The sequence below is a fragment of the Dermacentor variabilis genome, chromosome 2, assembly GCF_050947875.1.
Source record: "Dermacentor variabilis isolate Ectoservices chromosome 2, ASM5094787v1, whole genome shotgun sequence".
In the NCBI taxonomy this organism is placed as follows: Eukaryota; Metazoa; Arthropoda; class Arachnida; order Ixodida; family Ixodidae; genus Dermacentor; species Dermacentor variabilis.
The window spans coordinates 14,762,742-14,786,602 of NC_134569.1; the positions used below are offsets into that span (position 1 = coordinate 14,762,742).

The following is a 23,861-nucleotide window of genomic DNA, read 5'->3' on the forward strand; positions in this document are numbered from 1 at the left end:
AAGCAGCCATAAGCAACCTGATCAAAGGGGGAAAGAAGACAATTGATACAATACCCAAAGAAGTGATAGCCTTGTTCTTTTCTTTTTACTAAAATGATTTGTCAACATTAACAGACTTTTTAACAATAATAGAGGAATAAAAATCTGAAACCTTAAGAGAAAGAAACATTGAATACAACCATATCATAATTGTTTTTTATGCACTAAAATTGAGATTGCAATGTTGAGCAGACAATGTAAGTGTCGAGCTCGCATATTTCACACATGAAAGCCACACGCTGCTGGCCATTGACCCTGTGTCCATAAAAAAGCCAGTTACAATCCCTGCAGTTAAAATTAATTAATTTTATGTTGATTAAATGCATAAACCTTAAACAAATGCTGCTCAAGAGTTACAGAAGGGAACCATAACTGTAAACATGTTCTTTTAGTTCTAGCACTGGATTATCCTAACCATACTTGTGCGTTCGATCAAAGTTGGATTAAGGAAGTTTAGATTATTAACCAGGACACATTATCAGATACTCTAATTTTATATAAGGCTTAGACCAAGTTACAATGGCTTCCTTATATAATACACAAGAAGTCAAGCACTCTCATGAAACTCAGACATTCTGTGATTCTAAAAGAGTGATTAAATGTGCTTGGCCATTACTCATCTAGCAATGGCACATTTATTTATGCAACACTGTTAAGCATAATTTAGCAGCATGGTGGTTACATCAGCAAGCGTAATCAAGTTCTTTTTATGCGAGTGCAACCAATGTATGAAGTCGCTGTGTGTAGCTCATCTGCATCACAGATGTGTTTACTCTCAGTGCCTCCCATCATGAAAAAAATGTTTATATTAGATCATAGGTAATACAACAGGCTGTTTGTTTTATGTTAGGCATGGCTTCAATTATGCGAGAAAAAAATCTTTACTCAAGTAAAAACACACCAGCATGATTTTATTACATACCAGTGGACGAGAACTGTAGTGTCACTAGAATTCCCACCCTTCTTTCATTTACACTGCTACAAATATTTTTTGCAGCTCTTGGTTAGTGTATATTCTTACACTGAGTTACTACAGTCACACAGCAGCATAACCCAGAGCTTCAACGGTACTGCTTGAATAGTGCATTAGAGTGCTCACCTTGTAGAGGATGAAGATGACCAATAGTAGTAGCAGGATGCCTGCAACAATGGCAAGGATGATGATCCAGAGAGCCACACCTTCTGTCTTCTGGTAAAGGCTTGCATCGGGATAAGCTCTTGTTTCCGCCTGCATGAGGAAGCAAATCTCTGCATTTGTCTTTGCTCCATCAGGAGTTTCGGAGCTATGACAAGCTATTCTTGTCAAAGCAAGAAACAGTGGAAAACATTGCGATGTGGATTGTTTTATGCAATGGCATTGTGCAGAAGCTCTTACTGTGCGATGACTCCAGGAAGGCATGACTAGCTCATGTAATTAATTATCCTAGCTGTTGACACAATTGAACACCAAAAAACAACATGAAGCAGTATCATGCCATTTCAACTATGTATTTTTGGTTCCCACTGGTTCAAGCTTGCACATTGCCTTCCATAAAATTTGCTCTCCATGTGAGGCCATGCAACAGGTGCAGAATGATTGGCACAGTTACTCTTCTTGCTCAAGAAAATGGTTGATTACCAATAAAAATCAGAAGAGCAGTTAATGTCTTGGTTCAACTTAGGAATGCCGTAACCCATGAACCACAGCCATGGTGCACATTATAGCACATATAACCATCAACTTTAATACATGTATAAAGTTATGTATCTCCTATGTGCGAAAGCCTATTTTGTAAGCCTAGGTTGTGCACTGCACAGTTTGATAGAAGAATTTGTTGTGACAGATTGTCTGCTGTTGATATGAGTAAAACGAGAACAAGGTGAAAGCAGGAGCCAACGTTTCGACATGTGGACATGTCTTCTTCAAGGCGACATATGCTTTCCTCGCCACAGTATATATAGGTGGGGTTCTTCTAAAGGGGAGAGGGTGTAAGGCGGGTGGGTGCGGCAATGAGCGAAGGTGTGTCAGCGTGTCGAATTGAGAATAAAGGAGCACTGTGCACAAGGCCAGTGACCCGGACGTCTGTCAAGCATGTATCAACACCCGTGTGTTAGCCAGCGTGTCAACGGCGTCTGACGCGCCGGCTGGAAAAAAAAAGAAAAGGGGAAAAAATTTTAAGCAGTAAGAAAAAGCTAAGAAACCAAACTAAGTGTTTTTGTCTATAGCTTGAAATTTAGCATAGCAAATAGATTCTAAAGCTCCCTTTGAAACATTTATGCCTTTTGGTTGCAGTGTCTTGAACTTATGGATAAGTTATGATTCTCTGTATTTTCTTTTTCGTTCAGAGCAGAAATTTGACTGTAAGAAGTAGAGCTTAAGTTCATCAAAGTTATGACCTGTTTGGTTGAAATGCTCGGCGACAGCTTTGGGAAGCTTTTTAGCTGTGTCTGCATGATGTACATTTAATCTGACGTTCATTGATTGTCCTATTTCACCGATATATTGTTTCTTACAGAAGGAACATTCAAGGACATAAATCACATTTGAACTTGTACAAGTGAAGCTAGATATGACTTCGTGTGTATAACTATTTGCGGTGCTCTTAGTTTTAATGTCACTTTGAAGGTGGCTGCAGGTTTCCCACTTGGGGCGACAACATGCTTTTATTTCGGGGAATGCTGTTGGCTGACTTTTGCGTGCACTAACGTGTCTTTAAAGTTCCTGCTGCGGTGATAGGTAACCCTAGGTACATCCGGGAACGCTTTTCTCAGACGCTCATTACTTGATAATATTGGTGGGTATTTTCGTAGGATGTTGTTTATGTTTGGGAGTGCATTAGAATATTTTGTTATAAAGGCCAGTGGTCTGTGAGATTCTGGTGTGGGCTGTTTCTTCGCCAATTTCGATTGTCTCTCCAATCTTGACGTGGCATCATAAGCTCTATCGAGAGCAACTTCGGGATAGTTCTTTTCTGCTAGCGTTGTTTTAAGGTCATTTAGGTAGTGGATATAATCGTGGTCTTCACTGCAGATTCTTCTTATTCGTTTCGCTTGTCCGACAAAAATTCCTTGCTTGCAGTGTCGCGGGTCATGACTGTTGTAGTCTAAATATTGCTGGCTATCCGTAGGCTTCCGGTAAAGTGTCGTTCTCAGTTTTCCGTTTTCTATGTAGACCGTCGTGTGCAGGAAGTTGATCTGACTATGAGAATGATGAGCAGTTTAATACTCGGGTGAAAGTGATTGAAATGGCTAATTAAGTAGCTTCGAAGCCAATCGCGAGGATTACAAAGGCGGAGTTGGTGCCATTGCTAACAGCGGCGAATTATATCAGTGAAAAACACAGCACCACACGGCAAGAAGCTTAATAGCGAACATAGAAGCAGCTAGGCCTAACGTTGCCGTGGTGGTGGCTACGGCTGCCAGCGGATCTGTGTGTGAGAGTGCGGGTTCGAGGCGACAAGATAATCAAAGTGGTGGTGGTGGTGTCTTTCATTAATGCCATTTCAGACCTGCAGTCAAGGCAATATATGTTGACTATATGTAGTACGTGGCGGTGCCGCAAAGCCGTGTGAATTATTGGGCATCTTCGAAAAACCGGGCGTCTGGAAAATCGGTTGTTAATTACTCTGGCAATACCTCGTGCTGACGATACGGCGTCAATGACGACTCATTGCAATTCCTCTGTTACTGGAGCCAGCATAAACACGACTTTCGTACCCTTTCAATAATGTTACAGCTAATTTTCCCTGATAAAAGCACAAATTCCATGAGTTTTCCCTGAGTATTTCCAGACTATTCAAATTCCCTGAGAATTCCCGGTTTTCCCAGTTTTCCCGGTTGGTAGACACCCTGGAAAATACAGGGAATCAAACCTTATCCATAAGTTCAAGACATTGCAACCAATAGGCGTAAACGTTTCAATGGGAGCTTTAGAATCTATTCGCTATGCTAAATTTCAAGCTATAGACAACAACACTTAGTTTGGTTTCTTAGCTTTTTTATTTTTTTAAATATTTGCTCCTTCTCTTTTTTTTTTTTTTTTTTCCAGCCGGCGTGTCAGACGCCGTTGACCCACCGGCTAACACGTGGGCGTTGACACGTGCTTGACAGACGGCCGGGTCACTGGCCTTGTGCACAGCACTTCTTTATTCTCAACTCGACATGCTGACACACCTTCGCTCGTTGCCGCACCCACCCGCCTTACACCCTCTCTTTTTTAGAAGAACCCCACTTACATATACTGTGCGAGGAAAGCATATTTGGAACACTTCTGATTGGACTTGTGCTGCAAGTTTCAATAATATGTATAAGGTGTTTTGTAAAACATGTTGGAAGGTAGACGGGTGGGCGTTTTCTTAGAGTGTCAGTATGCCATCATGTAGAAGCTTCACTTCTTCTACTGTTTTGCAGTGTAAGCTGTTATTGGCTTATTCCAATAGCCGTTTCGATTCGCAATGTTGTCCACCACTGCCGCCGCCGCTGGTGTCTGTCGCAGCTATCGCCGGGAATGAGAAAAAAATATGCCCAGCTCACACCGGGATTGAACCTGGGCCCACTGTGCGGGAGTCGGCTACTCTACCACTATGCCACACCAGTGCTTGCTAGTTTGCGATGGAAACATGCCATATAAACGCATCCTAGCACACGAGAAAACACGCGATGTGACATGCGCGCCGTGTAGGCGTCGACATGTGCGCACTTTTCATTGCAGTTGCATGTTGTTACACCAGGTGGTATGCCATGTAGCAGTTGAATAGGTAGCGGTACAAGGTAGATAGAGAAGGTTGGAGGAAGAAAAGGAAGGTTAAGGAGACATATACTAAAATGCTAGAATGAAAAAGACATGTCTTGTGTACCTGATTGAATCAAGCAGCCTAGGTGATGTTTGTTATCGTCCCATTTCAAAGGGAATTCAAATAAATAATCATGATTACCATTAGCATTGCATCATGTAATTTGTCAAGCAATGTGACATGTGTGCCACATAGCATCTAGTCGTGCGCCCTTTGCATTACAGTTGCGTTGTATTCCACCAGGTGTCCCGACATGTAGCAGTTGCATGTGGCAGTTCCATGGTGCATGTAGATGGACCTGGTTAACTCAAGCAGGCTAGGCGAATATTTGTCACCACCCAGTTTCAGATGGGATGCCAATAAATCATAATCATTATAGTCAACAGCATCTTGTTGTGCCACGGGTCAAGGGATGTGACATGTGTGCCGCGTAGTCTTAATCCCCTAGTTTACTCTTTGGTGTACATTATGGCGCCTCCTAGCAAGGTACGAACCACTGCTGAAGAAGCAAATTGTAGAGCTATGTGTGCAGCTGTAACCAGGCAATGTTGGGCTCAGCAGACCACTGTGCAGAAAACACCACAAGCCGCAGCTCGTCGTCGACGCCGAACGGACAGTTCAGATCATTCTCGTGAAAACAACATGAAGCGACTACGCCACAAAGACCCTCTGGTGTGTGCTGCTGAAGATGCAGCTCCTATGAAGCTGCTCCTCCAGCTTATGCTGCGACTGTGCTGCGTGCGCCGCGCAGGCCTGTTCCTTTTTCACAGTGTTTTACATCAGGCGTAGTCTTAAAGTAGTTGGATAGGCCATTTCCAAGTATGCTAGACATGAAATAGTTACGTTTTCATATATTACGTCCCTGTAGAGAGTTCTCGTTAGGAGCCAACATTTCGCAAACTTGTCAAATATCGCTGAATAACTCTTGTGCAGTGGTATCCTTTCCACAATTTTGAACAGGGAAGAAATGTGATGAAAATAACCTTTTAATTGACTTAATTGGCCCCTGATAGGTATACCTCAGCTGTAGCTTTGGTAAAAGAGTAACTGAACAGTTTAAGAATGGAACATACTGTACACTGCTTCCCTGAGATAACAAACAGTTGTTTTAATAAATCGCACCTCGATATAATGGACGTCATGAATATAGCAGGTTACTGGATATAGCAAAGTAAATATAAAATTTGGTTGGTCATGCTTTGTTTCAATGGAGTAGCCGTCATGTATACTGCCATGAACCGCAACTCTGACTGCAGACTTCCAACGAAGCAGCATTGGTGAGGCCTAGTGGTCTGAGTAGTGCATTAGGGGGCATGGTGTCGCGGTAAGCTCGCCACCAATATGTTAGCACTCGTAGACATTATTGGCAATCGAGGGTGAGTTCAAATGCATGAGTTAGACGGACAGTTGTCGTAGTTGAGTATGGATCCATGTGCGATCCTCTCCACATCCGATAAGTCTGTTGGAGCACGCGCACACACATTTTGGCCGGAAACTTGGCTGGCTGGACCACAGTCTGCAAGCCCACGTGCCAATGCCACATGATAGCATCAATCGCATGATTGAGTAACTGTATTCATGGCTGTGCAAAGCATGTCTAAGCAATTTATTGTTGTTGTTCCGTGCATTGTATCAGCACAGCAAGATGCCAATGGGTCATCAAAATCCGCAGGAGACCATATGCTGGCCCATTGGAGGGAACCCTGCTTATGTTGCTTCCACACAGATCTGATGGCAATCTTTTTCCCTCCGCAAATATCTGTGTGTATGCTTAAACAAATATTGGACATAACAAAGGTATCATCATGTACGATACAACTTTGTTGTAACGAGGTTCGGCTGTATGTGTAAATGTGTTGGTAGAAATCATTTAAGAGGAAGCTTTAGCTCGGGTGCTCCTATCTAAATAAACGCAAAAGTAGAATTCGTTTTTCTCGGCAACCACTGCACCGAATTTGACGAGGTTTGTTGGATTTAAAAGAAAAACTTAAAATCTAGTGACTGTTGGTTTCGACTTTTCGATTTAGGTCCTCATTTTTTAATTAAAAAATGGCAAAAACCGAAAATAAAAGAAAAACAAAACTATGAAGTTTACATCTCTGTAACTCAGCAACGAAAAATGATAATACAATTCTGTAAATTACATCTAATAGTACATCTAAAGCGGACGAAATTGACATGTTACTCATGAATCTAAAAAAGTTTTGTAATATGGGAATACAGCTTTTGCAGAACCCTTGTAAACAACGTAACAAATTCATGTAAGACATAAAATGACATGCCGAATTTGTCCACTTTCAATGGTCTAATGGATGCCGTTTACAGAACCGCGATATCTGTTCCTGATGCAGAGCTATTAATTCGTAAACTTTGTGCTTCTATACTTTTCAAACTTACGAATTTTGGAAAATCTTTGTAACAAAATTCAGGACCTAAATCAAAATTACGCTTCCAACATTCACTAGAATTTAACTTTCTCTCTCAAATGCAACAAATTTCATTAATATCAGTCCAAAGGTTGTCTCAGAAAAACGTTTTTGCATTTTATAAGTATTTGAATAGACGGCGTCAGAGTTGGGCCCGAGCTAAAGCTTTCTCTTAAGTAAAATTAAACATGTTCAGCACATTTAATCCATACCTCAGCATAGTCATCCTCTTCCTTCTGCCGAATCTCCAGGGATGAATCAAGAACAATTTCAGCTGAGGAGAATATGCTGACCTGGTCAACTGTTGCATAGTCCTGCAAAGAAATGATGAGCAGGAGTTAAACCATTAGTATGCTGTCAAATAAAAATATGTTTCAGTAACTACAATTTCTGCGAGAGTCGGCTGCCAGGAGCAAACTGAAAGGCACTTCTGGAATCAATGTCCAACAAAACCTTCATTTACATAATATACCTAGCGGTAGTAACTCGTGTGAGCACACACCATCATGCTTGGAAATGGTTTACGCTTGAAAAATAGATGCTGTACAAGCAACATTGCAAGACTGAAATGCTTTCTTATGCACTGGAAACAGACATTCCATGATGGCATTCCACGATGGCCCACTGTTTTCCATTTACCATAGCTAATGATACAACACAGGTGAGGAGCAACAAACGAGGTTCAAGAACCTCAGTCAAGACAAAAGAGAAAGAGTGAGAAAGGACGTATAAGGGCATGGCTGCCAAAGCATGCACACTTATGTTGTCATTGCAACTGGTACTTTATAGATTGTATCGAATTGTGTAGCGAGTATGCTCCATGCACCACCGAGCCGCTCTTGCTTTCCATGTTGGAAAGCTAGCTTTGACTGTGCACACACATGGTGCTGCCATTTTGTGTGCTGGCTGCCACCTATTTTCTTTCATTCAAGTTATCTGACATCTGGCATCTCAAGTTATAATTATTCTGCCTTCTTACTGCACGGAAGTGCAAGGATGCCTGCTTGTACAGCGTGGCCCTTTATGAAAGGGAACACACGAGCGCATGGCCTGTGCTCTGTGAAGGCTGCTTATAGCGCTAGCAACAGGCAGCAAGGGGAAGCACATCCGCTTGTAGCATCATCTATTGGTGGCCAGAATAAGCAGACGCAGCTGATAGGTAAGCGGCTGCTGGACTGTCACCTACGCCAGGTGGATGCGCAATGCAGCGTCTGCTGCTAGCAAACCACACTCTGTACGCTAGCACACTGGAAATGTGGAAGTGTCAACATATGCCCGCCACTTAGCAGGCACTCCCAGCATATTTTAATGCATAAGCATTCTTTGGCGAATACTGCAGCAAGATCTGTCCAACACGCGAAAAGTATGATACCTTGTATCTGCACAAACATGTGTAATGTGCGAAGTTATGACATTTAATTGTTGTAATGCCGTAAATGTAGATGATTGGTAGCTTTATAAGCGATAAGGGACGATTGAAAAAAGAAATTGATTAGAGAGCCTAACCAAAGACATACATAAGGTCCACAGAAAATGCATGGTGAAGCCTATAGTAGGCATGGGCCAACTTGAAGTTTGGTGGTGGGCCAACTTGAACTTTGGGTGTAGGCCAACATGAATTTGGGGGTGGGCCAACTTAAATTTGGTAGCGGCCCAAGTTAAAATTTGGGGGTAGGCTTATGCACACTTTGACAACTCCAGTAGAGTTTCTGCATACTTTTTTGCAGTACGGAGTTCTGACTCCCCACACCCCCATCACTTGAATAAACCTCACCTGATTCGGAGCGGTTTAGGAGAGAAGTGCACTCAGGTGAAACTTTAGCTTAGGTAAATAAACATAATGACAACATTGGCTTAATCACTTAATATTAGCCTTAGTTAAAGTTGTGACAGAAACGTTTGTAATTTTGAAAAGTTTGTAATTAAGTAAGATTACTTAATTAGGTCTGACTAATCTCAAGTTAACCTTAATTATCATTATTAATAATATATTATTAATTATATGACTAAGTTTTGTTGATTTAACCTTAGTAACTCTTGATTACTTAATAATTTAACATAAGTTGATGTTAATTATCCTCACTATTCCTAGTTACCCTCAATTCATTGTCATTATGCTTGACTAATTTTATCATAACTAATCTCATTAGTCTTTATTAACTGATTAACTTCACTTACACGCATACCTCTCAGTACTGACAATATATATACATAATCATGAATCTTATTAGTCATGCGTAGTCATAAGGCATTCTCATATACACCTCTATAGGACCTCATGTAAACATAATATGCATGCCGTGCATCATGCCATGCGTTACAGACAGAAAACGGAGCGACAGACGGACAGAGTTCCAGGCGTATGTTGGCGCTTCCACATGTCCAGTGCGCTTGCGTACCCAACGCGGTTTGCTAGCAGCAGACGTTGCGCTGCAGGCCCTGCTCCTTGCACAGCAGTCATGCGAGGGGGGTTCCAGCTAATTCTAGCAGGCGCTTGCCTCTCAGCTATGCCTGGTTATTCTGGGCGCCAATAGATGACGCCACAAGCGGACGTGCTTCTCCCTGCTGCCACTTGCTGGCGCTCTAACCAGCATCCACAGAGCACAGGCCATGCACTTGTGAGTTTCGTTTCATAAAGGACCACACTGTACACTTACACACAGCTGAAATATATAAAAATTCAAAGCAAGTGTCTTTTTCTTTTTTTTTAGTTAAGGGGACATGTGGGCTTTAAGATTATTTTCTTTAATAGTTATTGAGATAGAATCATGAAAATTTTCAGGTTTATGTAGTTTTATGTGTTGGCCTTAAATGTAAAGCTTATTTGAAAGTATGTCATACCATTCTTTCTTAACAGAAACTTATTCGTAAAAATGCATTGGCATGTTTCTAAAAAAATATACTGCATAGTTTTTTTTTATGCTCTTTACCATTATAATCTAAACTAATCAGGGAGAGCTGTAAGATGAGTTTTGTCACTCTAGCTTGTCCAGAACAAACGTTGTAAGCATTTGAACTCTATATTTGCAGTACAGGCATAATTACTACAATAAAAATTGTCATTTGTTTTAATTCATAGCTTCATCTTGCATTATTTGGTAGTCTTATGGCACTTGCCAAACACTAAAGTTCTAAATGAAGGAAGAATTATTAAAATTGGACTTGTGGAAGCTGAGAAAACTTGATCAGCAGATTGCGCACTGGCTTAAAAAAAAGAAACAACGAAAATCACACAAAACGTAAAGCACTATATTCAGAAGTTGTGCAACCAACAAAAAGAGTTTATTCAATAGTTGGCACATTAATATGCCCCAGGTGAATTATCGGTGCATGGTTTTGCTTGGTGTCGCTGCTTTTCTGCATGAAGGAAGGCAGCTGAATCTGCCCGCCTTCACTCTGCACTAGTGGGATGGTGACAGTCTTTTTCATCTTCTCTTTGTGTGCCCTTGCTGCTTTGCTGTATTTGTATTTTTCACAGAGTACAAGGCGAGGCTTCTTCCATCCCTGCACTGTACCACATTACTGCTTCTGCAACTGCAGTAGAAACTACAGTGCAAGAAGGGAGGCATGTTGGGTCTTTGATGTGAGCGACCAGATCACAGACATAATGCAGTGACTCGTTTGCACTTTGTGTCTTGCCTCTGGGGCAGCACTGCAAGAGTTTTTGTCAGCAAGTCGTTCATCTATAGACAGGCACGAGAGCCTTACTAACATGCTCTGGCAAGCTCCGGTGCTTTGGAAGTGGTTCTCCTCTAGTAGTAGCAGCATTCTGTTAGCAGCACTCTGTTTTCACTACGAGTTGGCACCACTTGGGCCATGGGTGTCATCTGGGTACTGATCAGTTGAAGATATTTGTTTATTTGTTTGTTTGTTTGTTTAAAATGTCTTTACAGGCCTCATGAGGTTTATACCCCTATAGCAGAACATAAGTCAAGCGCTGTTTGCCTGTTTCCGGTACTTTGCACGGGCCATGAGGATGTTTATCTCAAACTGGTTGGATTTTGCCGTTTTCGACATGCGCCGTGAGCTCAATTTCATTTCCAAACAGTCCCAAAAGTTGCATTCTAGGCTCAGCTGCACCACGATTCCATAATCACTTGCACCTCTAGAGATTGAAACAATACCTCCACACTACCGGCACACAGTGTTGCAAAGCAGTTTGTTGACAACAGTGACGTCGACGAACGTGTACGTCTCGGCTGATGTCGATGAGTCCCTGTCGTATAGCGTCGTTGCAATCGTCCACAGCTTCAGCTCGGTGGCTGAGAGAGACGATAAATCGGCAATTTTTTTCGTCCACCTTTTGTTGGAGCTGATCATGATCATCATTGCTGAGGAACGGTGCACCAATTCTTCGTCACTCTTGCTTGCTGCCACTTCTAAGGGAGGCGGCAGATGTCAAATGTGTTAAGAATGACGATACTGAGTGTAAAATTCCATGGCGTCAATGCCCATATCTTTATCCTTCATTTATTGATTGGGTTTACATCCCAAATCAACACATGGGCTATGACTGACACCATAGTTTTTGAAACTATATAACAGATAAAACGATCTAACATTAATGAGTGTTTGTAATTTTGTCATATTTCATTTGTGTTGCTTTTGTTGTGATAAGACAGTGCCACATATCATATACTTGTATACATATTGTTTGTTTATATCCTTAAACCTGTACTGGCCTCTATGGCTATGGATTAGATAAAAATCTGTCACCTCTTTGTAAATATGTCAATAAACTTCAATATTGAAGTGCTCCGGTTTAATTATGACCACTTGGTGTTCCTTAACATGCACCCGAGGTTCCGTAGGCAAGTGATTCTTTTTCTTTTTTCTTTTTCATTTGGCCTTGATGAGAATGTCACTGGTACAGCGTCTGTGAATTGAAGCTGCAACCCTGTGTTCAGCACGTCACAGCCGCTAAGTAACTGTGACAGGTATCCTTCACTGAAGCTGATGCCCTTCAACCATCCTAATACCAACAGCTTCAAAGCACAAATGCACGTACATATAACAGCAGAGAGGGAATAAGCTCACAGAAAAGTAATGGCAGCAAACTGCTGCATATACACATTGCCATTCATGGCTTCATGTTGCACTGCTGAGAAAAGTTGAGTCCACTCACCTCCACAAGGGTAGCATTCCACAGCCTAGCTGAGATGGTGACTGTGGCAGATGACTGCTTCTTGAGGTTGCGAACACTGCACCGGAACTTGAAGCACTTGGCACTGCCTCGATGGCAGTTCTGTTTTGAAAACAAAGTGCTTTATTCTATTTGGAGGTAGTATACGTCTTACAGTGGGATCCAAACATTTTCATGACACACTCAGATTTCTGCCTGTTTAGCAAAAGACGACCTAATCAGTTGTGATTATACACATTCTCTCATTTCAGAATTTTCAAAATTTTCATAATATGATACATCTCTTCAAGTGTTTAGCAACAGTTCAGAATCAATTGCTTACTGCATATCTCATTCACTGCAAAAGTTTGTGATAAGATCCTGCGATTTCGCACATTTGTAAATGCTAAAAATCAGCAAAACAGAATATTGTAAGCCTTTTATTCCTGTGCACCCTCAACTTACGGAATTTTGCAAATGAAAAATTTGCTATATTTAAACGCAATTTTCACGCAAGAACTATGGGTAATGCTAAAAATGAAAACATTATCTTGCTTCTAGTTCAGCTGGCTATACCAATAAAATGTGGCACATTTGATTTACTCGGGTGCGCAAGCTTGCACTACGCCATTCCTGTCAAATGCTAAATCGGGAATACCCAGCATCACAGAGAGGAAGCGCCACACTTCAATGAGCCAGGTGGTGTGCAGTGGCTTCATCGGAGAGGCCGTTAGAGGCATTTGGTCATCTCTGCCCTGTTTAAGCTGCATTGCGATTGGGCTAGCGTACTAATAAATGAATATGGCTTTCAGTTTGGACTTGAACATGCTGTTATAGTGCACATCTATGGGCTGCAGGTGGCTTGTACATCCAGCAGGTGTGAACATGTAAACCATGTTATCGCGTCTCAGTTTTCAGAGAACAGTGCCTGCTTGGTGAACCACAAAATCAGCAAACAAGCACAAGGCCTTGGCATCAGAGAGCAGCCTGAATTTTTTGCGTTGCTGCTTCATGTATGGGATGATCATATTCTCTATATAACAGATCATTGTGTCAATCGTGCACCAGTAGTTTTGAGAGTGGCAAATGTCCTGAAAACTGGGAAGTCTATTGTTGCATGTGACCTTGTTGCTCCAGCTCAAAGCCGCTAATTCACGAACAATTGGGGCCATGAAATTGAAATGTCGCCCGTTATTATTAATGTGTTTTAACAGTCTCCGTAGTTGGCCAGCATGCGAAAGCCATGGGGTAGCATGTTTTACCACTGCCATTTAGTGGACATTCGTAGCTATTACTAATACCAGTGCCATAGAGGCAAGGTTTACAACATTCGATGGCCATGGGCTCCTTAGTCTCATTAACTTCATAACAGAGATTTGCCTACACCCCCTTGTTTCCCTGGAGGCAGCCCCTTAATCTGTAGCAATTGTTTTTTTACTTGCAATGGGGAATTTTATTTTGCTGAGCTGGAAGAAGGGCCTGTACACAAAAGGACACATTGTCCATGGCCGATTTGTGGCGGAAAAAACCATGACCTTTGCACGAAAGAAAGCACAGCAAATATGGTGACCGCATGGGCTTCAAAGTGCCAGGGCCAGACCGTAAGCATGGATGCACCGTATGCACGTCCCACACAACGCGAAATAGGGCTCTGCATACGCATGGGGCGATTTGTTCTCTATCACTGAACCACCTTGGTGCACGCCCAACAGAAGACTGATGTCAGGCTGCAGTAAATAGAGCCTTGTGCTTAATTGCAATAGTAAGGGTATTGCAATGCCTTGCATGAATTGCTGCATCGTTGGAGGCTCAGATACGCAAAGTGTCCTCCAGGTATGAAATTCTAGCATTTCTCAACACAGCAATGCTTCCAAGACCAGCAGGAGCATTGGGATGCGATATAAGCAGAAATGCTTGTATCACATAAATTAAGTATGTAGTATAAGGGCCTAACCATATGTGCCTGTGAGCGCAATGAAGATGTAATCGTGCTTGTTTTACTTAATTTTTTTGTTGTAGTAGGTTATGCTGGAAATGAAGCAGCAACAACCTGTCCAGAGCGTCTTTCTTCCACTGAAAATGTGAAAGCAAGATCAAAATGCGACACCGTTGGACGCTTCCACTACTGTACCTGGGGGCCTCCCTTCAGAAGACCCGGAAGTGGAACCGACCACCGAAGAGTGCACTCAGTTGAAAGGACATTCTCATTGTGCATTGGCGAAGAGATTCACTTTCATCGATGTTACCAAAGAGGGCTACTGGTGCAAAATTTGCAGACGGGCATATAATGAAGGGAAGCTTACTACTGATGGAGACAGAGATAGAAGAAACTTTTATTCAATGATGAAAATAGATTATTCTTATGGGGGAGCCCTAGTCGAGAGCCCCACTGGTCTTAGCCGCCCTACCACCTTGGACGGTCAGCGATTGCTAGTTGGCCAGGTCAGAGCTGGACAGTCGCACCTCCCACTGCTCCAATGTGTGTTGTGCTGCCAAATATGTGCCTTTCAGGTGTGGGGGCTGTTTTGAGCAGCCCCAAGCAAAGTGAAAAAGTGTAGGACTTCCTCCACAGCAGGAGCGAAAAAGCAGGCAATGCATGTATCATCAGGCCGATCAGCAAGTCCAATGCATTCAAGCTTGGCGAAAAGGCCACAAAGCACGACACCTCGAGACAACACAAATACGCTGAAAGCATTTATAAACCAGTCGCAGACAGAAATAAATGAGGCTGCAAAAAGTCCTGATGATCAAAGCAAGTGTATGAGAAAGAATGTGGGTGCTTCCTTTTCAAGCAGGAAATAATCCACACTACAAAATTGGGATCCTTTCCTTGTTAAGTACGTTTTCCATTATGAATCCTGAAATTGAGCAGTAGTTCATGAAAAGACCCACAAATGCGCATTACCTTTCTGAGAGGAATTCAACTGATTGGTTGGAAGCATGCGGGGCGACGGCGAAGAAATTAACTCTTGAAAAGGTGCAAACCTCTATTTCCCCGACACAAAAAATTTTGATCTGGTTTCTCTGTTTTAATGAGTAGCTAATGACCAAGTAATCATGGCATGAAACCTCATTTACTTCAAAGCGCGACAGGCAATTATTTGGAGTCTTGTTTGTAGCGACCAGACCAAATTTCAGCTTCAGAGAGCGACGAGATGGGCCAGAGAAGGAATGTAAACACAGCTGGGCATGTGATGGCAAAAACCTCTGATGTATGCTCCGACATGCACGCCAGCATGCGCGCAGGTGCATGATTTTCGTGTTGCTAGTTCGTCTGCTATGCCTGCACATGCTTTGTGATGCCCTCACCACCATCGTCATCGTCACTTTCATCATCATCCTTGTTTTCGTCATCCAGTGGCGACAATTTCCTGCGGGTGGCAGCCACCACCAAGTTAGACGTGGCCTATCACTTTCGATTCAACCCACTAGAAAGCAGCGACTCGGATATTGCAGCCAGCAACAGTGAAGACGAACCTCAAGACACTCACATCGGCCACGTTCAGGGGTCAGTGCAGCGCAGTCAAGCTGGTAGTGCGGGAAATTTGCAAACAGGACAAAATTTGCTGCTTAATTCTGAAGTTGCAGTGACACGGAGAACGTCCCACTACAAGCAACAACTGAGGAGAAGAGCACATGCAAGCAGCATGGTAGCCAACAAAAATTCGTGATGTAGCATTTTCTCAGTTGTTTACAATCCTTTCTTGATGTCGACGTCGTGAGGTGCTACGTTTTGCGGTTGGCTGCACGCACACACTTTAAAATTGATTTTAAATATGTTCTAAGCTATATTTGCCGCTGATATTTTGCAGACAATCTGTGTGTGCCAGCATAAATCGATCTCGCGCGTTATCTCCGCTTCAAAATTTTGTGTCAGTGCTCCTTTAAGAAGTTTTCTTACATGGCCAATGTGTGCACCAACATCAATGGACAGCAAATCCTGAGTCACTCCATATGCTATCTTGATGTCAATGGATAACCAACAGGTGCATTCCTCGATGTCGAAATTATTTGTGACGCATTGGCTTCTTTTGCGACCACGCATATCCTGAATGAGTCAGCACATCTGAACTCGACTCGACCAAGATGGCTCTGGTTGGCACAGAAGGGTACAGGCTCAAGCAAAAATGCAACTCTTACCTCTGTTACCGCCACCAAAGAGGTCACTTACTCCAGCTTGCCCTAGTGTGTGCTGCAGAGTCGTTGAAGGAAATTGAGAGGACCATTAATCAGTCTCCTCAATCTACTCTTTCTTCAGTAAGATTCCTGAATGCCCGAGTGTCCTCAAAAACATAGAAGGTGCCCTCGAGTTGAAGCTGGAACTAGTCCAGCCAGGCAAAACTCAGTAGCTCAGTCATGAGCGATCGTTGGCTGTGATCGTGGAAGTACTGGTGCCACTGCTACTCACTTTGGAAAGCATTTACCAAGATGGTACTGACATGAGCAGTGCAGCTGGACTACAGCTACAGAAAATATGATTGCTTTTATTACACTTGTGGATCGTTTCCCGAGACCATTGTCATCTCTAGACAATGCCATTCAGCCAACTACAATGACAGCAGTGGATCTTTGCCCTTTGATTGAGGCAACCACGGAGGCAATTGCGGAGCTTTCTGTGGAAGCAGTACTCAAAGAAGTACACGTGTCGGCAGAGAAGCTTATTGAAAATTGCACTTTAATTGAGTGGCAGGAACAAGGACAGCCTCATGCGTCAGTTAAACAACGACAAATACTTGATTCTTGAAAACCTCCGGCAGTGACCTGTTGACCACACCAGCACTTTGTGAACTTTCTATGTGTGCCTGTCGCAAAAACAAGAGACAGTAAACAGGAGGGAAGTCCTTCCAGCAGTCAGTTTGCCATAAAACGAAGAACACTGAAAAAACTTAGATGCAAGATGGAACATCTCCCGATGACTGAAGGACGATGTGACATCCACAGCATTTCTATCTTTGCTCCTCGTTGTTACCCCTTTCATCGCTATGTTCCCCATTTGAAAGATGTTGTTGGTCATCTTTTGTTGCTACCAATCACCACAGCCATGGTTGAGCACTATTTTTCGGCCCTCAACTGGGTTTTGTCTTCAGAAAGAAGCTGCCTTCTCCCTAACCATGTGAATGGGCTACTGAATATCACCAGTAAAGGTCCTGAACTACCAGACGCCCCAGATGCCGTGACAATGACCGACGTGTTTTAGAGTGCAGCTCTCGAGCACCTGTTCCTGCATTGAGAGTCGGCATGCCTCGGCATCGTACCTTGTCGTAACTAAGTGAACAAGCACAGCGGCGGATGAAAGATGGCAAGAGCAAAGAGAGTGCGAGGAGGAAATTAGAGGAGGAGGGTGCAGAAGCATGAGAAGGAAAGTTGAAGAAGCCACCTTGAAGCACCACCACATGGCGCTCACGCCCACGCATCTGCATCAGCGGCAGCACTGGCTGCGCAGGGGAAAGAAAAAAAAAAGAACCAAAAAGCTCTCTTTCACACGCAGAATTCGCCGCAAGCATTTCCCAGTAAAGATTATGGTTGCATAAGCTGCAGTTGCAGGGAAGCTGCAGTTGCCGGGAAGCGGCAACTGTGTGACCAGTCCATATAAAACACCGCGCACCGAAGCTCTGCCAGCCAGTGTGGTAATCGGTGCAATGCCTCAATATATCGCGAAATGAAAACACTTATAAAGCTGCACTGAAATTTCACATTAGGGAGTATTGTAACCACTGGTAATTGTTTTTACAGATTTTATCGTGAGTGGTGAAATGGTATAACAAGAAATCCAGGCGAATGTAACTGTTTGGAATATGGTTGAGAATGGCACATCCATTTGTGAAGCTTTTTTTTTTTCTTTTTTTTTGCAGGAGCTCATAGATGCTCACATGTTGGTTTATATTTGTTTTACTAGTTTAGTTATTGAGTAAGCTGGGATGTGCGATGTACTTGTGCTAGTGCATATTCAACTAATGGTTATATGTAGCAGCCACAAATTCATTAAATTCGAACACCTACCTGTGCTAGTACATATCCAACTACTTGTATAGTTCAGCACAATGCGTTGGCGAGCTAGTTGGTGCGAATCCATGAATACTTTGTGTAGCGCAAAACAACAGACACAAGAAAGACGACAGGGCAAGGCGCCTTGTCCTGTCGTCTTTCTTGTGTCTGTTGTTTTGCACTAAACAAAGTAATTGTTGTATGTAGCAGCTGCAAATTCATTATATTCGAACACATAGGTCGTCTCATGATCTTTTGTTTTGTCTGATCATAAACACAATTTTATTCTTGTGTAAAGTGCATTACTAATTTTTTCCAATCTTTCTCATGAGTGTTAGAGTCACAAATGTTGCTAGTCCTACGTGACACATCGACACAAAAAATTAAAAATGACTACCACTTCTCCTCTACCCTCAACCCCTCCCTAGACATTTAGACAACCCTCTAAGTTCAACTCCTGGGGAAACACCTGCTTGGCAACCAGTGCAGCATATGGGCAGCATAAACATCATGTCACAAACATCAATACCTGATGTAAATGCAGAATTACCACGGAAAAACAATTTTAAAAATTTAATATTATGCATTGGCTAAATGTCTGAGCAGTGTTGTTAAAAAGTATTAATTTATTAGGCTTATGCTAAGGTGAGTTTCTGTTTGCGAAAGCATTGTTATTGTGTCAGCGTGTGCTTGTCAACCACTCTGGTTAAATCCTGAAAGAGAAATTCCACCTGTTACTTTAAGGGTGTCTAACTGCAAATTATAGCAACCCTGATTATTTCAATTGTGTGAAAAGATATTTCCTCCAACAAATAGGCACAAAACATTACCTACTTGTTTTCAGTCACCTAAACATGCTAAACACTAACATCAGGAATGAGCATGCATTTGATAGCATAGCAACACATCAGAACAAAGTGCACTGCTAACAATATTAAATTTTAATGTCACAAAATTTAACCATGTAGCTGCATGTCAACCGCATTCTATGTTAGAGGATTAGGCACAAGTCTACTCATGCGACACAGGATGTGTTTCGGAAACCCACCATTGTGACTAGCCTAACAGTCTTCCCCTCCAGGCGCACCTCTTCTGGAGAGATAACTATCTCCCTCTTTTCCCGCTTCTTGGTGCGACTAGCAGCAGTGATGGCACTGGGTCGGTCCTACAGAAAATGGAACAGAGGTGAGTTACGGTATGAACACAGGCTAGCAGTTCTGTAGCTCATGCACAATTACCAAGGGCAACCATCATCATTGTAGGTAGTAAAACGACCTCTTGAGCAATATTTTTTTATGTTTGTGATTCTTGCATTCAGGAATTTTCTTTATTATGTAAATGAACAAGAAATGATGGGCTAGAACTTTCCATGCAGCAAATTTAAGCAGTTTCATTAAACATAGTATCCTACACGATTCTAACAGTGGAATGTAATACCCTATCCTACCCTAACAATAGAACATAGGATGAGTAATTTACCTTCAGTCCAAGTGGATTAACCTGACTTTCTTCCATGAAGCATTCGCCATCTCCAGCCACCTAAAAAGAATCAGAAACCAATGCACTCAGATCTCGCCACCAGCCTCCAAGTACAAAGCATTAGGTGATAGATGTTGAATGCTTGCAAGTCTGTTTGGCAACAAGACATCACTAATTAGTGCAATATGATACAGCCTCTTACATCTATTTATTGACAGTTTACCCACTGAATTTAGTGAGCTTTTATAAAATATATATTATAGGGTTTTATGCACCAAAACCCCGATCTGATTATGAGGCTCGCAGTAGTGGGGGACTCTGGGTTAATTTTGACTACCTGGGGTTCTGTAACATGCACCTAAATCTAAGTACACAGATGTTCTTACATTTTGCCCCCATTGAAACACGGCTGCCAAAGCCGAGATTTGATCATGTGACCTCCATGCTTAGCAGCACAACACCAAAGCCACTAAGCAACCACGGCGGGTAGTGAGCTTTTAGTGACAGCCCAAGACCTGTGCATTACAACACATGTGCAGCCTGATAACGAACCTGAGGAACTTGAGTCATATACAGAAGGTATTTTCCATGCTGCTGCTGGTTTTCAGCTTCAAATGGCCAGGAAACAACAACATCAAGGGAAGGCACAGCCCAAGGACCATGGTTGAACACCTGTAAAAAGTTGTTGACCCCACAAAATGATAACTTACTTTGGTATAAACATGAACTCAAATTATTGGAGATGCAACATCTCTTTTCTCCTATGCTGAATTCCTCACTGTGAGTTCAGTAGCATAGCAGCTACACGATTAATCAAATTTTATTTGCATATCCTCATGCGTGACACAGTTTGCCGTCATCATCTCTATAAATAGGAAGTAATTGCACGCATTTTAGAGCGCACCTCTTGGGCACCCGTTCCTGCATTGGGAGTCGGCATCCCTCAACGTACCCTGGCGTAACCAAGCGAACGAGCACAGCGAAGTGTGAAAGAGTGAACGCAGAGCGCAGCGGGGGATGAAATATGGCAACAGAGACGACAGCATGAGGAGGAGGGTATGGCGAAAGCATTAGAAGAAAAGCATTGGAAAAAATATGTTCTGCGGTTACAACGAGATGGCGCCAGACTAGTGAACATCATCTGTTTACTGATGATGCCGTCAATAAGGCATGCAGCGAGCGCGCCCACTGATATCACATATGGGAACGAAGCGCTGCATCATCAGAGGTCTGTATGCGGCGGCTGCTGTGAATCATGCCCCCGCGTCGCTCACACACTGCCTCTCACGATCTCCTGATCAGTGAGGCCGTGGCGCCACACTTCACTGCCTTTGCAACGTGCAGCACAGAACAGATTGTCTGCGCCATCCAATATGTCGCGAAATGAAAACACATATAGAGCTGCGCTCAAATTTTGCATTAGGGAGTATCGTAATCGTCGGTAATTTTTAAATATTTTTTTCATTTACAAGGACATCACAGAAATAGTGCTACAGGCATGGCTTAAATAGCCACAGCTTGTGTTTTATTTGTGTATCAATATTTGTACACGAAATGAAGCTCTGCACGTTGCTCCTCAAAAAGAGTGCTGAAACATTGAGGCAGTAGGGATACACAATATGCCATAAGCATTCAACATTGGTTGAACAAGGAATTCTTTGTTCAAAGACTGCTGATTTTTTCAAGCCTCAATTTTTCTGCGAAACTTCAGTCTAGTTTGGATGCAATAATCATGGTATTATGAGTGATACCAATGAGTGATACAGTTCTCACATTTATTTTCACATGAGTGGCAAACACACGCGTACTGCACTCTTTTAGAATAAAAATAACAAAAATTTGCATCTTGTCCACATAAATTCTCTCTTTTACTTGGGTGTGATATCATAATATGTAAGAATCCTTATAATCAAAGCACGATTCAAAGAAAACCGAACCCAGGTTATTACTGCAGCTGGATAGCCTGCTGACCAAGCAGTAAATAGCAACAAGATCAATCAGAGGAAAATAATGTGATGTTGCTTCCAGGTTTCAATGTGCATTTACAAGCTCAGGCACTTATGTATCTTTATGCTGCACTGCTCGACAGTTTCAACATACCAAAACAAAAGCAAGAAATTATGTGCTAAAGTACAAAACAGAGAATCCTACCTGGTAAGTGTGGGTAATCTTGCTGCCGATTTCATCAAAATGTTTCATGGCATGTGCTCCAACAACAGCACCTCCGTACCAAACCTGTTCTGGCTGTGTGGCTCTGAAAAGCACGAAGGTCTCAACTTTAGTGCTTCTGAGTGTGAAAAACTGTACAAGATTCACTGTCGTTTCACTTACAAAATCATCCACACAGACTTAATCATGGAAAAATGGAAAAAGAAATATTAGCCAGCATGCAATGAATTTCTGTGAGAGCTCCCACCCAAGTATACAAGAAGAAAAAAGGTAGTACATACTAAGAAGAAAATGTAATTACCCTCTGAGTTCAAGTTCTGCAACACGCACAACATTGACGTGTATGGCCAGGTCTTCCTCAGGGCTAAGTTCTTGGCTTGTACTAATGAGGGAGATAAAAAGAACATTTCAAGTGAGCACTTGATGCGCCCTTGCTAACCAGCTTTTCTCAATGAGAATAATATAGTGAAACTCACGTATTAGCCTTGATGGAAAATTTCAGGCTAGTTTCGGCATCAGCCTCACTACGAGTATTAAACCGAAGGAGTATTTCCATCTGTAAGAAACATTAACTAGCTGTATACAAGAAATGCCAGCATCATTGGGACTAACATAAACACAAACAAAAGTTTAGTTCTGGTGAATGTCTGGTGCTGATTTTTTCAAGGATGTTTAGATATTCTTGTGCATTGCAATATATAGGCGACTAGAATACCAATGAAAGAGAAAGAAAGACCTGTGCTTAATTCATTAAGGCGAACCATGCATTTTCTATGTTTATATAATGTTCATCTTAAATGGATATGTTTTGAAGTTATGTCTACAGTAAAAATGATCACTCACCTTGCCCTGGTTTAGTGGATTTCCAAGTTCACATTTAACATGTGTGGCATGAGGAACACAGTCAACCACATCCAGGCCCTAGAAGGTGCACAACAGTTTACAGTTGTAGGGTATCCAAGGAAAGGGACGTCTTTAGTTTGTGCCAGCGAATGTTACATCACAAAAGCGCACCAAGTCTGTGGCGTGACAGCTTACTTAATAAAATCATTCACCAACTACATTCAGACCCTAAGAGGTACGTAAAGGTTGAAGTAGTCACAGATCATCTAAAGTAAGAAAAGTTTGATTTGCATCATGGTGAGATTAAACATTGTTCTAGTGGAGAAAGAAATGGACAAGCAAGGAGAGGATGAGAACATCTGTGTGTTTTGTTGTCCTCTCCTTGGTCTACTATGTAGTGCAAGGTTTATTCCTAACCAGCACCGACTAACCCAGAATTTTAGCGAGACTGCTAAATTGCCAAAGCACACTGAATCGTGGTAGCATGACAGTTGTGAGGTATGCCCCGCTGCCTCTACACCTATTCCCTATTCACTCGCAATGGTTGTTGGTGGTTGCACTATGCTCGTGGTGGTTCGGGGTGGGAGCGCTCATGTCACTGGCGGCCGCTGGCGGCTGCCCGGCTCGCAGGCACAGGAGTTCTCTCCGGGATTGCACTGGGAACGTACATGCTTTCCTCTCGTCCAATGGACCTTTTGTGTCTCGGACTTGAGCTCGCGTATGGTGCCTTTGCCCATACCGCAAGTGCGTACATTGTGTTGATCCTCTTTTGGACGCTAAGCCAAAGAATGCTGCCTAGTGCTTGCGTGTGGTCGAACTGTGCCAAGCCGCACATATCGGAGGCCCAAGCCAAAGGAGATTGCCCGAGCCAACGCAAGTTGGCCCATTGGTTATCGTGAGAGCAAGCAGCATAGCCATGGGGACTTTTCCCAGCATTGTGTTGTGGGGAGCCTTTGCACTCGTAGCGATGTGCTATCGGTGCCCCTGTCTGTATTTTCGCCCCTGACGAGGAAGCCCTCCGGTTCC

At 42.6% G+C, this 23,861-nt stretch overlaps 1 protein-coding gene across 4 annotated transcripts in view; it reads right to left on the reverse strand.

Annotated features, from left to right (window-relative positions):
• Positions 1–23,861, reverse strand: part of LOC142571390 (integrin alpha-PS1-like) — a 165,200-nt gene that overhangs the window by 5,385 nt on the left and 135,954 nt on the right. For 3 of the 4 annotated variants that reach the window (XM_075679695.1, XM_075679696.1, XM_075679697.1), the window contains exons 16-25: positions 22,836–22,913; positions 22,469–22,548; positions 22,294–22,374; positions 21,975–22,077; positions 20,376–20,495; positions 19,824–19,883; positions 19,393–19,509; positions 12,363–12,482; positions 7,450–7,551; positions 1,139–1,267 (exon numbers count right to left, since the gene is read on the reverse strand). In XM_075679695.1, the coding sequence (XP_075535810.1) occupies positions 1,139–1,267; positions 7,450–7,551; positions 12,363–12,482; positions 19,393–19,509; positions 19,824–19,883; positions 20,376–20,495; positions 21,975–22,077; positions 22,294–22,374; positions 22,469–22,548; positions 22,836–22,913 (990 nt within the window). Of the gene's footprint in view, positions 1–1,138; positions 1,268–7,449; positions 7,552–12,362; positions 12,483–17,020; positions 17,162–19,392; positions 19,510–19,823; positions 19,884–20,375; positions 20,496–21,974; positions 22,078–22,293; positions 22,375–22,468; positions 22,549–22,835; positions 22,914–23,861 lie in introns of those variants that run through there. The other variant, XM_075679698.1, reaches the window with a different exon arrangement.